At 42.2% G+C, this 14,312-nt stretch overlaps 1 protein-coding gene and 1 non-coding gene across 2 annotated transcripts in view; both read left to right on the forward strand.

Moving 5' to 3' along the window:
* The window catches only part of CEP295 (centrosomal protein 295), a 72,996-nt gene that overhangs the window by 58,046 nt on the left and 638 nt on the right, over window positions 1-14,312 (forward strand). The window contains exons 21-31 of the mRNA XM_042862456.1: window positions 1,260-1,363; window positions 4,221-4,359; window positions 6,601-6,831; window positions 8,885-9,039; window positions 9,244-9,397; window positions 10,180-10,841; window positions 11,634-11,807; window positions 12,038-12,155; window positions 12,832-13,035; window positions 13,545-13,653; window positions 14,030-14,129. Of these exons, the coding sequence (XP_042718390.1) occupies window positions 1,260-1,363; window positions 4,221-4,359; window positions 6,601-6,831; window positions 8,885-9,039; window positions 9,244-9,397; window positions 10,180-10,841; window positions 11,634-11,807; window positions 12,038-12,155; window positions 12,832-13,035; window positions 13,545-13,653; window positions 14,030-14,129 (2,150 nt within the window). The remainder of the gene's footprint in view (window positions 1-1,259; window positions 1,364-4,220; window positions 4,360-6,600; window positions 6,832-8,884; window positions 9,040-9,243; window positions 9,398-10,179; window positions 10,842-11,633; window positions 11,808-12,037; window positions 12,156-12,831; window positions 13,036-13,544; window positions 13,654-14,029; window positions 14,130-14,312) is intronic.
* On the forward strand, window positions 3,894-3,976 carry LOC122175193. The gene has a single exon (XR_006177332.1). It is a non-coding gene; the product is annotated as a small nucleolar RNA U2-19 (small nucleolar RNA).

Consider the following 14,312-nt stretch of genomic DNA (forward strand, 5'->3'; position numbering starts at 1 on the left):
CAGATGTCGGGAAGCTGTGAGCAATGTGAACTCTTGCTATTAGCTTGGAAGGAGAAATAAAAAAGTAAAAAACCCACCTCTTTTATGAGTCACCAAGAGCAGCCTTTTAAGGATGGTACTGTAATAAAGGCAGGTGGTGTGGGTGTGTTGTATTTTTTACTCTGAAATGAGTTATTAATTTGGGTTTATAGCTTGAAGTTGCTGCTGTTTGTCCCTTGTGTTTATATCGCAGAACAATGCAAGTTACTAAGTATAGGAATGAAATGTTTGTAGAGTAGCTCTTCATAGAATATATATACAAAACCGTGCTGGATACTCGAGTATCATCTCTTGTCACTCTGATGTCCTTCATGAAATAAAACATTTATTTCATAGAAATATCTAATATTGATGTAAAGTGAACAGGAAAATGAGAATTTCTGGCTTTCCATGGTAGCTTATTTCAGCATTTCAGTTTTTATTTCATTTTAAAATAAGTGGTCTGTTTCCAGTTTCTGTGTGTTTTACAGCTGTTTCTTGCCACTGCTTCTTGTTAGGAATGTCAGGAGAATTGGGGATTTGAAATGTCTTTGTGCTAATTCTTGTAGAACTGGGAGAAAACATATCTGCTTCTATTAACTGCAACTTCGTTTTGATATTTAACATTTTCCTTGAAAAATAATACTCAAGATAAGAATATGGAAGTGTTTGCTGCTGGATGTTGATTTAAGGTCTTAGAAGAACTGCCAGACCTGAATGCTTGTCAGTGTTGAATGCATACTTTTTTTTTTTCTAGTGCTGCTATGGTACTTTTCCCACAGATCTTCATCTTATTTCTGTGTCTAAGAGGTTGTTCGTTTCTGTGGTAGTATTCATGCATTACTTAGACAATTCATGTTTCTGGTTCTTCTTATTTAGTTTTAAAGTCCAATTTTCTTCATAATTGTTCTAATAGTAGAGGACAGAAAGATTTCTCCATTCCAATAAATGATTCTAGTAACACTACCAGAGATGTACTTTGTCCTTCAAGGCCAAAACATGCGTTTATAGCTCTTCATGCATGCTCTTCAAAGAGCAGTCTTGCTAATCAGTAACTGTGGTGCAATGGAGCAGAAAGTGAGAAGAAAAAGGTAAGAAATGGGCAAAATCAGTGCGCTAGCAGTGAGAATAGCAGCAGTGGGGTATTACTGCCACCTGGTGTTCCAAAAAAATAACGGCAATTAAAGGGAAAAAAAAAAAAGCACTAACAATGAACTGCTTTCTATTGAATTTGTTTTTAGCTCACTCCCAAGATTCTATTGTGGCTCACGATGTCCCAGTTCTTGCTGCTGCAGTTGGAGGGGGCACACTGCATTCTGCACCATCGTTCGGAAGCTCTTGTGCGGTCAGTCAACCAGAGTAAATGTGTAATGTGATTTTACTCTTTGAGATGTGTTTTAAGGATGCTGTGCAAAAACGAAAAACATGTTATTTTTGTAGACTTGAATTAGGCATTTGGTAACTTTAACTTGTATTCTCAGCATGCTCATGAGTTGGTAGGAATTAGTACAGTCATCTGGTAATTCAGGTTATAAGGGACTTAGTGAGGTCCTTATCTCAACCTCCTGATCGAAGCAGGGACATCTGTGGAATCAGACAAGGTTGCTCGGAGCTTTATTGTGTAGGATCTTGAAAAATTCCAAATGTGGAGGCTTACAGGTCCTGCATGTGAGCTGTTCTGCTGTTTAACTGCCCTGTTGGAAAAGTTCTTCCTTATAACTGCTATGAACCTTTGCTTCTTCAATTCATATCCATTGTATTTGCCCTCCAGACATGCAGCACTGAAGGGCCTGACTCCCATCTCAGTATCACAGAATCACAGAATTGTAGGGGTTGGAAGGGGCCTCCAGAGATCGAGTCCAACCCCTCTGCCAAAGCAGGTTCCCTACACCAGGTCACACAAGTAGGCATCCACAGAATCACAGAATTGCAAGGTTGGAAACGACCTGCAAGATCATCTAGTTCAGCCATCCTCCCATTCCTATTAGTACCACAAGCGAGGCAGGTCTTGAACATCTCTAGAGAAGGAGACTCCACAACCTCCCTGGGCAGACTGTTCCAGACTTCAGTACCCTTCCTGACTACCTACCTTCCTGGCAGGCTGCTGCTAATTTCCCCCTGCAAGCTCTCTCTTCTGACCGCACCAGCTCTTCTTCCTCAGAGCACAGAACAGTCAAGGTGGGAAGGGATTACCTCAGAAGCCACCTGGATCTCCGAAGAGGAGACTCCACAACCTGTCTGGGCAACCTGTGCCAGTGCTCCAGCACTCACACAGCTCAGAAGTGCTTCCTGGTGTTCTGAAGGTGCTCCTGTGTTCCATTGCCTCTTGTCCTGGCACTGGACACCACTGACAGCAGCCTGGTTTCATACTTATAGCACACTCTCTTCAGGTATTTTTAGACATTGACAAGTTCATCCTGAGCCACTTTTCCTGGAAAGAGAATCCTAATTCTCAGCCTGTCCTCACAGAAGAGGTGCTCCAGTCCCTTAATTGTCTTAATGGCTCTTGTTGGGTGGTTCCTGGTATGTCCAGGTATCTCCTCTACTGGGGAGCCCAGAACTGGACCCGGCACTGCAGGTGTGGCATCACGAGTGCTGAGTAAAGTGGAAGGATCACCTCCCTCAGCCTGCTAGTGATACTTTGCCTGATGCAGCCTAGGATACCATGAACCTGCTTTGCTGTAAAGGATTTGCTACTCATGTTCAACTTGGTGTTCACCAGGGAGAAGTGCCCCAGCCCTCTTGACCATTTTGGTGGCTCTTAGTGAAAGTCTGTGTGTTATAATGGAGGCCTAAGACTGGGCATTGATTCTAGATACAGTATAAGAAGCACCAAGCGAAGAGAGATGGTCACTCTGAATTTACTGGCTGCATTCCCATTTATACGGTGCAGAATGCTGCTGTCCCTCCTTGCTGGCAGAGCACACTGTGTGCAGCTTGCTGTTTGCCAGGACTCCTGGATCCTCTTTTATAGAGCTGCTCCCCAGTTAGTCCCTGGCTTGGACTGATGCATGGTTTCTTCCCAGGTACAGGACTGTGTTTGTTCTTGCTGAGTTTCATAATGTTCCTTTAGGTCTCATCTTCATGAGGCCCCCCTGGATGTCAGACCTGCTACTGAATGCATCCAATGTTCAAATGAGAGCATGCTGTTGCCTCTTCTTGGTCCTTACCAAAGGTGTTAGAGAGGGCAGGTTCCAGGGTAGATGCTGGTCATGCTCCAGTTATTCTCCCACCTCCAGGTCGAGTATCACCTGCTGGTCACTGTCTTCTGGGCCTGATCAGCCAGCAGTTTTCCACCTGTCTGGTTGTCCATCCCTGTAGACTGTAACACCCAAATTTTGCTACAAGAACAGAGAGAGAGTATCAGAAGCCCCACCAAAATCAAGGAGATCCACTGCTTTTCTCTGGTCCAAAGATCCTGTTATTTTGGCAGTAGATGAAAAACAGTGCTTAAAAATTAATGTTCATAGATATACAACACTATTTGTGCATACAGTGCATATATATATGTATAAGTGTATGTTGAATATACTTATAGCTAATATATAATGAAAAATAGTATGAGGAATGGGCTTCTTAGGTTTTTATCTTTTATTTTTTTGATGTGTTTTAATTCAAAGTTTTGGAAGAGGTAAAATGTTCATCTCATCCTTCAAAATTTGAAAGTAAGAGCCCTCTGTCTCTATTCTGTGACTGCAGAGCTTCAAAATTAAGGAATACAGTTTTCTAGGAAATTTGACATATATTTAACCATAAAAGTAGAATGAAGCTCTCCAGTCATTCTCCTGTATTCACAAGTCACAGTCTTGAAAGTACTTGGAACGTTCCTGAGTTTTACAGCTTATTCCTCTGAGATCTGCCGTTCTACTGAAGTGGGTCTGTGATGAGAAATAGCCAAATCTGAGCACCAGAAGATAAATAATCTTCCGGGTGTCGTGATTTGTAGGTAGTTCTGAGAGGCTTCTTGTGTGTCTGTGTGTGCGTGGTGTGTGTGTGTGTGTTGGGGGGGAGGGCTGCTGAAGGGAATTGTGTCTGGGAGACTGGATGTGAGTGTTGTGTACTGAGCAATGATGAGTTTCATTCGCCTGACTGCAGAAAATGAAGGCTTCTACACTTGAACTGAGCTCAGAATAAAATCTGTGATTGTGGTTTCAATTATGGGCGTCTGAATACATGGTAACCTGTATGTTGCTTCCTCCTAGGAAGCACTTTCTAAGGTGGTGCCCATGGATGTAGGTTCAGAGGCTTCCACGCAAGCAATACCCTGTGACTTATCCTCAACTATTTCCACTGGAAGCTTTTTGACTACTGAAACCCTGGATGTCAGCCCTGTTGACACTGGTAAGTGTTTTATTGTTCTCATAAATGGAAAAACTGATGTTTTCTTCATTTTATAGCAGAATGGATCTAATTCATTAGACATAAATTCTTCTGGAAAAAATACGATGTGGAACTTTGCTTAAGAATTTATAGTACATGTTACAGAGCGTAGCTGGAATGCACATATTATAATAAGATGTATAGCAACTTTATCACCTGCAAATACATGAGATGGATTTGGAAGTGATGATATAGTGTCCTGTGTGTTTACTTAAGGTTTAATATTGTCTTAATCTGAGTCGTATCTGATCTCAGACACACCCATATATGTGTATCAGTTACTTGGTGCTTATAAATCAATTTTTGAAGATTATTTTTGAAGAAATTTTTTAAAAAGTAACATTAAGGTTTTGGTTACTCGGCTACATGAATGCATTTTTCAAGTCTGGTTGTGCTTCCTCCAGATACTCAGTGATTATTAAGATCTTTTCTGATTGCTTCTGTAAGAGGAGAGACAAAGAAGGACTGGTGTGCTAACCAGGAACCCACTTGTGGTTTCCACAATTCCTTTAATTTTGTTGCATTTATATTAGGTTGTTTCTATTTAAACAGGAATAAAACCATTGCCCTACGTCATAAAGATGCTCAAGGTCACATTAAAGGATTGACACCAAGCTGTGTGGTGTGATTGACACAACTGAGGGATGATATGGCATTCAGAGAGACCTAAAGGAGGCTTGAGCAGTGGGCCCAGTTGAACCTCATAATGCAAATCCAAGTGCAAGATCTTGCACCTGGCCTGTGGCAACCCCCACTATCAGTGCAAGCTGGGAGACAAAAGGACAGGGCACAGCCTTGCTGAGAAGGACTTTGGAGCACTGGTAGAGATGGGAAGCTGGATGTGAGCCAGCAGTGTGCCCTCAGCCCAGAGAACCAACCATATCCTGAGCTGCATCCAGAGCAGTGCGGCTACGGCCAGCAGGGTGAGGGAGGTGATCCTGCCCCTCTGCTCTGTGCTGTGAGGCCTCACCTGGAGCACTGTGTCCAGATGTGGAGTCCTCAATATAGCAGAGACGTGGAGCTGTTGGAGCGCATCCAGAGGAGGGCCACAAAAATGCTCCAAGGGATGGAGCACCTCTCCTCTGAGGACAGGCTGAGAGAGCTGGGGTGTGCAGCATGGAGAAGAGAAGGCTGTGGGGAGACCTTGCAGTATCTAAAGGGGGGCTGTAAAAAAGAAGGGGACGGGCTCTTTAGCAGAGTCTGTTGAGACAGGACAAGGGAAAATGATTTCAAACTAAGGAAGAGAAGATTTAGGTTGGATGTCAGGGGGAAGTTCTTTACTGTGAGAGTGGTGAGGTGCTGGAACAGGGTGCCCAGAGTGGTAGTGGATGCCCCATCCTTGGAGACACACAAGGTCATAGGATCATAAGATTGCAAGGTTGGAAGCGACCTACAAGATCATCTAGTCCAACCATCCTCCTGTTACCATTGCTACCACAAGCTACTGAACTGTATCTCGTAGCTCGTCATCCAGATACCTTTTGAACACTGTTAGGGATGGCGACTCCACCACCTCCCTGGGAGGCCATTCCAGGCCTCTGAGAGAAAAAGTTCTCTCTGAGAGAAAAAGTTCTTCCTTATGTCTAATCTAAACCTCCTCTGGTACAACTTGTGGCCATTTCCTCAGGTTCTGTTTGTTGCGTGGGAGAAGAGGACAAACCCCTCCTCATCACAACCTTCCTTCGGATAGTTATAGAGTGTAATAAGGTCTCCTTTGAGCCCACTCTTCTTCAGACTGAACAATCCCAGCTCCCTCAGCTGCTCCTCATAAGACTTGTGCTCCAGACCCCTCACCAGTTTTGTTGCCCTTCTCTGGACACGTTCCAGGGCCTCAATATCTTTCTTGTAGTGAGGAACCCAAACTGAACACAGTACTCGGGGTGTGGCCTCGCTAGAGCTGAGTACAGAGGGATGGTCACCTCCCTGCTCTGTCAGGCTGGACAGGGCTGGGTGCACCTGACGGAGCTGGAAGTGTCCCAGTTCATGGAAGTGAGTTGGACCAGATGACCTTTGGGAATCCCTTCCAACACAAATGATTCTATGACACTTCTATCTGCAATGGGATATAAAATAAATAAATAAATTAAAAAGTAATAATAAAAGGTGTTACAGGCATTTAAGGGTATTAAGCAGCATCTTTTCAGGTGAATTCGTGTAGATGCTTTATATAAAAGTATGTGAGCATCTAGCTTCTTATTTCAGGATTGTCGTCTGACAGCATGGAAGATCAAATTTGGAAAAGAATCCCAAGCAGCCCATGGGACTCCTCGCTGCCTTTTACCTTGCAGCAGAGGCAGGAGAATCTGCCTGGAGCGCCTGAAACCGAGTTGCCTGAAGGAGTAACGTGCCTTGATAAAGGAAGTCAGATTCAGCAGATCTTGGAGAAATGTGGAGAGTTGAACTCTTCATCAGACAACAATACACATTTTGAAGGTATTTTCTATTTTAAAGCTTTTGTGTCTGTGCTGTCGTACAGAATGAGGAGTTTAATCAGGATTATGTGTATTCAGTATTCCTTATATTTAGCTTACATTTGCAATAAACGTTCTGCACAGCAGAACTCCTGCCTTAATGGAACCAAGTCCTTTATTGCTTTATGTAGCAATGTAGCTACAATGCTCTACATGTAGCATTGTGTAGTGCGCCAAGAAGATAATGGGATCACAGTCTAGTTCTGTGCAGCTTCCTTCCACCATAGCAACATTGTTCTTTGTTGTTTGTGCTAATATTATTGTTTGCATATGTACAACTCTATTTAGGAGTTTAGAGCAGTATCTACACAACACTGTATTATTCAGATGGAGTTGATAGATGAAGAATCACTGATAACAAAGTAGTGGAAGTTCTGTGCTATTTAACTGTGCACATTTAATGATTCATAACAATGAAACCATCCTTACTAGCTGTCGCAGTGATAAGTGGTATTTTAATTTGAACTGCTTCCTTCAGGAATGTGTTGGAAAACCCAGAATCATAGATTCTGGTTTTTAATATTAATCTTTAATATTAATCTTTATATTAATTAAAAAGCAGGTCCAGAGGAGGGCCACTAAGATGATCAGAGGGCTGGAACACCTCTTCTATGAGGAAAGGTTGAGAGAACTGGGATTTTTTAGCTTGGAGAAGAGAAGGCTGCAGGGAGACCTCATTTTGGCCTTCCAGTACTTGAAGGAAGTGTATAAGCAGAAGGGGAACGGCTGTTTATGAGGGTGGACAGTGATAGGACAAGGGGGAATGGTTTTAAAGTGAGACATGGGAGGTTTAGGTTAGATATTAGGAGGAAGTTTTTCACACAGAGGGTGGTGACACACTGGAACAGGCTGCCCAAGGAGGCTGTGGATGCCCCATGCCTGCAGGCATTCAAGGCCAGGCTGGATGTGGCTCTGGGCAGCCTGGTCTGGTGGTTGGCGACCCTGCACATAGCAGGGGGTTGAAACTGGATGATTATTGTGGTCCCTTTCAACCCAGGCCATTCTGTAATTCTATGAATCTAGACCAGAAATTCTTAATCCCACTCAAATGAGAGGTAACTTGCTTGTGGGTTTGTCCAGCCAAGTTCTGATTATCTCCCATGGAAGAATTTCATACCACTCAGACATCTTGCTTAAAATCCTTAATTGGGAATTTTTTCTTTATATCACAGAATGGCCAGGGTTGGAAGGGACCTCAAGGATCCTCAAGCTCCAACCCCCCTGCCAAAGGCAGGGCCACCAACCTCCCCATTTAATACTAGACCAGGCTGCCCAGGGCCCCATCCAACCTGGCCTTGAATACCTCCAGGGATGGGGCATCCACAGCCTCTCTGGGCAGCTGTTCCAGCACCTCACCACTCTCTCTGTAAAGAACTTCCCCTGACGTCCAACCTAAATCTTCCCTCCCTCAACTTAAAACCATTTCCCCTTGTCCTGCTGTTATCTACCCTTTCAAAGAGTTGATATGTAACCAGAATTTCCTGTGTTGCATCTTTTGTCCATCATCTTGAGCCTCTTTTCTTTCACTGAGTATGTTCAACAAGAGGCTGTCTGCACCTTCCCTGTACTTCTTTCTAGGGCAGCATAGACAGCAGAGATCTCTGTGCCTTTTCCCCCATGCTCTCAATACTTTGTGCAAAACTGAACAAACCCAGTTTTTAAGTTTCTCTTTGAACATTGTGTGTTTCATCCTTACTCGTTCTTGTGGCTGCTCACTGGGCTTGCTGCAGTGTGTCAGTGTGTGCATTTTGTACTGGGAAACCCAAACCAGGACAGAGCTTCTAATGCAGTCTCTCAGGTGCTTAACAGAGAGCTTCTTGACCTCAGCACTTTCTTGCAGCAGTTGTACTTGCACTGTGTCAGTGTGAAGGAGTTGAGTGCTGTGAAGATCTGTTTTTGCAAGCTAGCATTTGTTCACCTGTGGAAATCTATATCCTCTCCTTTTTCATCTAGAAGCAAGGTAGGAGATGTCAGTTTCCATTTTTTTTTAAATGACCTCTTTTCTTTTCTTATAGCTCTAGCAGCTGAGCTTGATTTTCCTGAAACGGAGAGGCATTTTCCTAACTTCTGCCACCGGCTATTTCAGCCTTTGGAACCAAGTCCTGCCTTCAGTGTTTCATCACCCATTTCTCACTACAAGATTCAACAGGGCAACAAAGAATTGAGGAAGGTACTGCAGAAAAGCTCTGTTTGACTTGAAATTTATTTTTATGAAATGCCTTAGTAATTTTTTACACGTCTGGAACTGGAAGCATTTCTGCTGTTTGTAGGGGAAATGTGATCCAGAAAGCAAATGTTGCCATTAACTTTTCATCCTTCTCATTCCTAAAAATAAAATAAAATGAAGCCTAATCAGGATTTTTTCTGCTGCTAGATTTCAATGTTTGCAACAGAAAGTGAAGAGCAGTTTCTAGAAGTGAGAACCTCCAATGTGAATATACAAAGAGGCAGTCTGATGGGCAGTCTTGAAACAAACAAGCCAAACAAAAGTACATCAGAAGAGTGCTTCAAAGAGGATGTTACTGTGGGTATGTACAGTGCAGCCTGATCAATGCTATAAACGTGGATCCATTGCCAATATGTAATTACCAACCTTAAAGCTTGTTTTGTTGTGTTGAAACTGGGAAGGAATTCTTCTAAATAAGCTCTGCTTGGAAATGTTTTAGCTCTGATTCTTCTCTCTTAGACATCATCTTCTCCACCATCTTTATCTTTTAATGTGTAGAACTCAAAAATGTTAAGGTCTTCCCTTAGCAGTTATTACTTGAATGCAAGGATCTGCTTTTGTATTGAAGGTGCTAAGCAGATGGTACTTACGTTGTGCAGCAGTTATGATGATAGTGCATTAATTCCAGTGGTGGCTGAAATTAATAAGTTTTACAAAAAAAATTCTTCATTTCCTCGTTTTGTAAGTTTGGGGAAATTATTCAATTTATGGAACTTCCTGACAAAGAGCACGGCCAGCAGGTCAAGGGAGCTGATCCTCCCCCTCTATTCTGGTCCCTGGTGAGGCCACATTTAGACTGCTGTATCCAGTTCTGAGCTCCCCAGTTGCAAAAGGACAGGGATCTTCTGGGAGTGCAGCGGAGGACCACAAAGATGGTAAAGGGCCTGGAGCAGCTCCTGGATGAGGAAAGGCTGAGAGACCTGGGTCTGTTCAGCCTGGGGAAAAGAGGACTGAGGAGGAGATCTGATGTAGTCAGATGTTTGCACAGATGTTCACGCATTCCTCAAAAGCTCTGTTAAGGAGGAATTCCTTTAAAGCTGAAATGTGGTTGTGTTAAGCTCACATTTTGACTTTTTGGAGCAGGTTTGGAAGAATCTTTTCATCCGCTGCAATTGGAACCTGCTCTGAGCAATTGCTGTCAGAATGCTGCTCGGCCAGCAGGCATCAACGTGGAGTCAGAGAGCTCCTGGGAACTAAATCCTGGGATTAAAAACGGGTGCAGTGAGAACAGTGTTTCATCTGACAGACAATACGAAGATCTGGTGAGGAGTATGGAGTGTGTTGGTCTGCAGTGCTCAGTGGAGGATATGCGAAACCAAAGTCTGAATTCGCTGGAAGAACAAAAATCATTTTATCAGCTCAGTACCACACCAGTGACAGTGGCTGAGCCTTTCCCTCAACATGCATTGAAAGAGGGCGTAGCATTCAAAAAGGAGATTCTGTCTTCTGAAAAATTACCTGTCAAGGTACTTGATAGGAAGTACTTGAAGCTTCCCGAAAAATTATTTCGTGTACCTGAAGCAGATAAAGCTGTGGAGGTGGATTTGCACTGCAATACAGATGCAAAGGAGGCAGGTGAAAGTTTTCTTGAAATACAGAAGTCTTCAAGGATTCCTGAAGACATCAGTTTGGAAGCCCCAGACGTTAATTTACACGCAGTAGTAAAACAGAATGCTTTCTGCCTGGGAGGACATGAAAAACACTCTAACTCTGTGGCTGCAGGCTCATCTCGTATTCCAATCTGGGTAAGTAGAACAGATTTCCCAAAGTAAGTGGTGTTTTGTGCAGGTATTTTGGTGGTTTACTTGTTTTTACTTGTTTGTGTCTTTTTTTTCTTTCTTTTTTTTTTTTTGCCTTTACTGAGCTATTTTAGATCTTTAACATCTGAAAACTTGGCAGATGTTCTTTTTATAGTTCTGGTTTCAGACTTGCATGTTTCTTGGACATTTGCTGTCCTTGCTCTTTTAGATCACAGCACTGAAGCAATTAGCAGTGATGTTAGTGGGTGCAGCCTGGCCATGAAACTGCAGTTACTTAACTGATCTTAACCCAGTCTGGGAGGTAAATAATAGAACCAAAGCATAAGTAATTGAAAACTGTGAAACTTATTTCCTTTTTCATTTTTAAAACAAACCAACCAACCTGGCCTGAAACTAGATTTCAGCAGTGATTTAAATTGAGGTGAGTGGAAGAGAGCTTGGTTTGATTGCTTTGGATTGTTTTTTACTTACTGGTTTTAAAAAACAAACCAAACCACTGAACTTCTTGTTGGATTGGTTTGACGTATCAGTTAACACCTTGGGCAAGGCAATCCTTCTGGATTTCATTATTGCTTTGGGCAGGTTCTTTTTTTGTTTCTGTGTTGAATGAGCCTCTTACAAGCTAGCAGCTGTTGCTATTTCTAGTAATAGTGGTTTTAAAATATATATGATTAAAATATATTTTAATGCATACATCGTTTATATACTTTAATATTTTATATTATATAAAATGATACATAGCTTTTACACTGAGGCTTTGTGTCTTCTACCTGCAAGGAGACTGAGTCAGGGCGTGGGATTATGGAAGAGCCTGAACTCACTTTTGTGAGCTCCAATGACGTCAGTACTGCAGAATCAGACGCTGAACATACGAACCAAGAGGGAAGTAGTGAGGATAAAACAAAAAACCCAGCATGTGCAGACAGGTCTGCCATCAGTGTTCTGACTGAGGTGAGTCTTAGTTCAGCTGTTGGGCAAAGGGACTGCAATGTTTTGAAGTTTCTGAGTGTTTTTAGAAGCATTCTAATGCTGTCACTATCCATTTCTGGTGTTTTTCTTGCATCTGCTAAAGGGAAAAGACTGTCTTTTCTTGTGTCTTGTCCATGTTAGGGTACTATATGACTACTTCAGATTTCTGGTGTATTTTCTGCATTTTCAACTAATGATTCCTTTTGAAACAGAAAAGAGAATTTTTACCAGTGGTTCCAGATGCAGTTTGTTCAGTGCTCATAAGGCCTGACAGCTCTTCCAAAGCCCACAGTGCTACCGAGGGTCAGCGTCCATCACATCAGACTGCAGGTAATTCTGTGCAGCTTCAACATACTGAAGTTTTAACTTACAAAGTCATTGCAAGATACTACACCTCTCCTTTGGAAAATATAACTTCTCTTAGACAGGTGCATGTTGCTGTTTGGCCTCTGTTTGTGTACATTTGGCCCAGGTTTGATGTGTGCTTTACTGACAAGGAAATAACTTGTCTCTTCCTGTAGGAAGCAATAATTAAGCAATAGATGGTAATGGCTATAATTAGTGAGACTTCATTTGGTTTTATTTGTAACTATATTTAATTTTGAAACTCTTATGATGTTTTGTTGCTTGTCATTATGTACGTAGTGCACCTTCCCTTGTTTGTTTCCTATCAGTCAGGAACCTCTGCAGTTAAAAGATGTTCTGATGTCAGTATAGAACATAAATAGTGAAACAAGGAAGAAAGGATCTACCAGGCTGTAACCATTTGTTAGGGGCTTCTCCAGTCTTTGTGTTTTGGTGCAGTATCTGTTTTGGCAGTACTGCTTTTGGTTTCTAGATTCCTTAGCTCTAAATTACTGCTTATTGTGCAAAAATGTCACTTCCTGACACCAGTTGTGAAAACAGATCCTGGTCAACATCTTAGGAGAAATGCACTGAAATGTATGAATTAGTAGAGGTGGTTTCTTTGCAGAAAGTGAGAAATGCTTGGACTTTTCTTTCTCAGTGATGCTGCTGGAGTCTGCTTCTGCACCAGGGAGTTTGCAAGAATCTTTTTTGAAAAGAAAGAAGGACTTCATCCAGAAATCCCTGAGAAGAGTTGAAGAAATAAAACAAAGAGAGAGAAAAAATGAAAAGCCAGAAGGCAGACAGTTTCAAAGGAAAAAGTCTGAGACATTAAGCAGTCAAAAGGAGGGTCGTCTTATCCCTGGTATGTTTACTTGGGCATGTGACGTGGGCTAGGACTGCTTTAGTTTTTAAATATCACAGAAAACCTTTCCTATGTGTTGCATCTTCACTTTTGCAGTTGGGGTATTCTTTAATTTCTTAGGGATGTGGGAGCTCCTTTTCCCCACTTTGGCTGTCTCATGTTGCAAGCAGACTGCATTTATCTGCATTTATCATCATAATGTGTCTTTGCAAAATAACTGGTTGTCAAAGAACTGCTGTGGTTTTTAAGACAAACATTCATCTCCACTGTACCAATTCTGTTTCTTTCTTTGTAGTTCTATCTCAACCTTTGAAACCTCTTATGCTTTTGAGTTCTTGTATACTGAAGAAGTCTGTCATTGACAACTGTTGATTTTTTTACAATTAGTACCTGGTATTGGTTTCGTAAACTGAGCAAACTTTTACTGGGGCGCAGTAGTTTATACTGTAAATAGATGTATTGTCTGGATTAAAGATTTAGGATACATTTTGTGTTTGTGTCTTTTAAAGGGAAAAAAGGTGCAGTTGTCAATCAGCTGAAGAAAGTAGGAGAAGTGAAAGTGTCTTCTCCAGAAGACAGGAAGGCTGGAGAAGCTGAAATGTACCAGCGCACCTCAAGGTACTGCATGAACAGTGGAAGAAGTTTGGATTTAAACAAGATAAATGAGAAGTTGTTGATATGAGCCCTAACAGTACATGTTTATACAGGTGAACACTGAGCCATGCCCTTGCCCAGCTTGCAGCAGGAAGGAAGCACTGGCAGCCTGCCCAGCTGCACTCAGCATTTAGTAACGATGCCTGTGTACAAATGCAGTGGTTGAGTGGGGTCTGTGTTAGGTCAGCTAAAAGTTAGTTGAAGTGATGCCAGATCAGGGGATAGTAAAGTCAGAATTGCTATAATTTCTAGCAGTTGCCAGTATAAACCCTTAAGGCTGTTACGTACTCCTGCTTTCCCCCTTTCCTTCCTGACAGTATTTTTTCTAATGTTTTGACAGACTTTATAATCAACTTTCAGAAGTAAAGATCAGAAAAGAAGAAAAATCAAGGCAGGAAACTTATGCTAAAAATAGAGAAAAGGCTAAGGAGTTTCAAAAGGTAAAGTAATCCCCTCTTAGCATCTCGAGCTGGTCAATTCATGTCCCCTAGCTTCTAATCAGACTGGAGGCGTAATTCTGCAGTGATGACTGAACAGACCATGAACCAGGTCTTAACATTTCAGCACAGCCTCTTGGGAATACTACCTTTGCTCAGTCAGTGAGCTTTTAGAGACTGCCCAAG

Source organism: Lagopus leucura, unplaced genomic scaffold, assembly GCF_019238085.1.
Source record: "Lagopus leucura isolate 7727_CA_CO unplaced genomic scaffold, USGS_WTPT01 Super-Scaffold_702, whole genome shotgun sequence".
Classification (NCBI taxonomy): domain Eukaryota; kingdom Metazoa; phylum Chordata; class Aves; order Galliformes; family Phasianidae; genus Lagopus; species Lagopus leucura.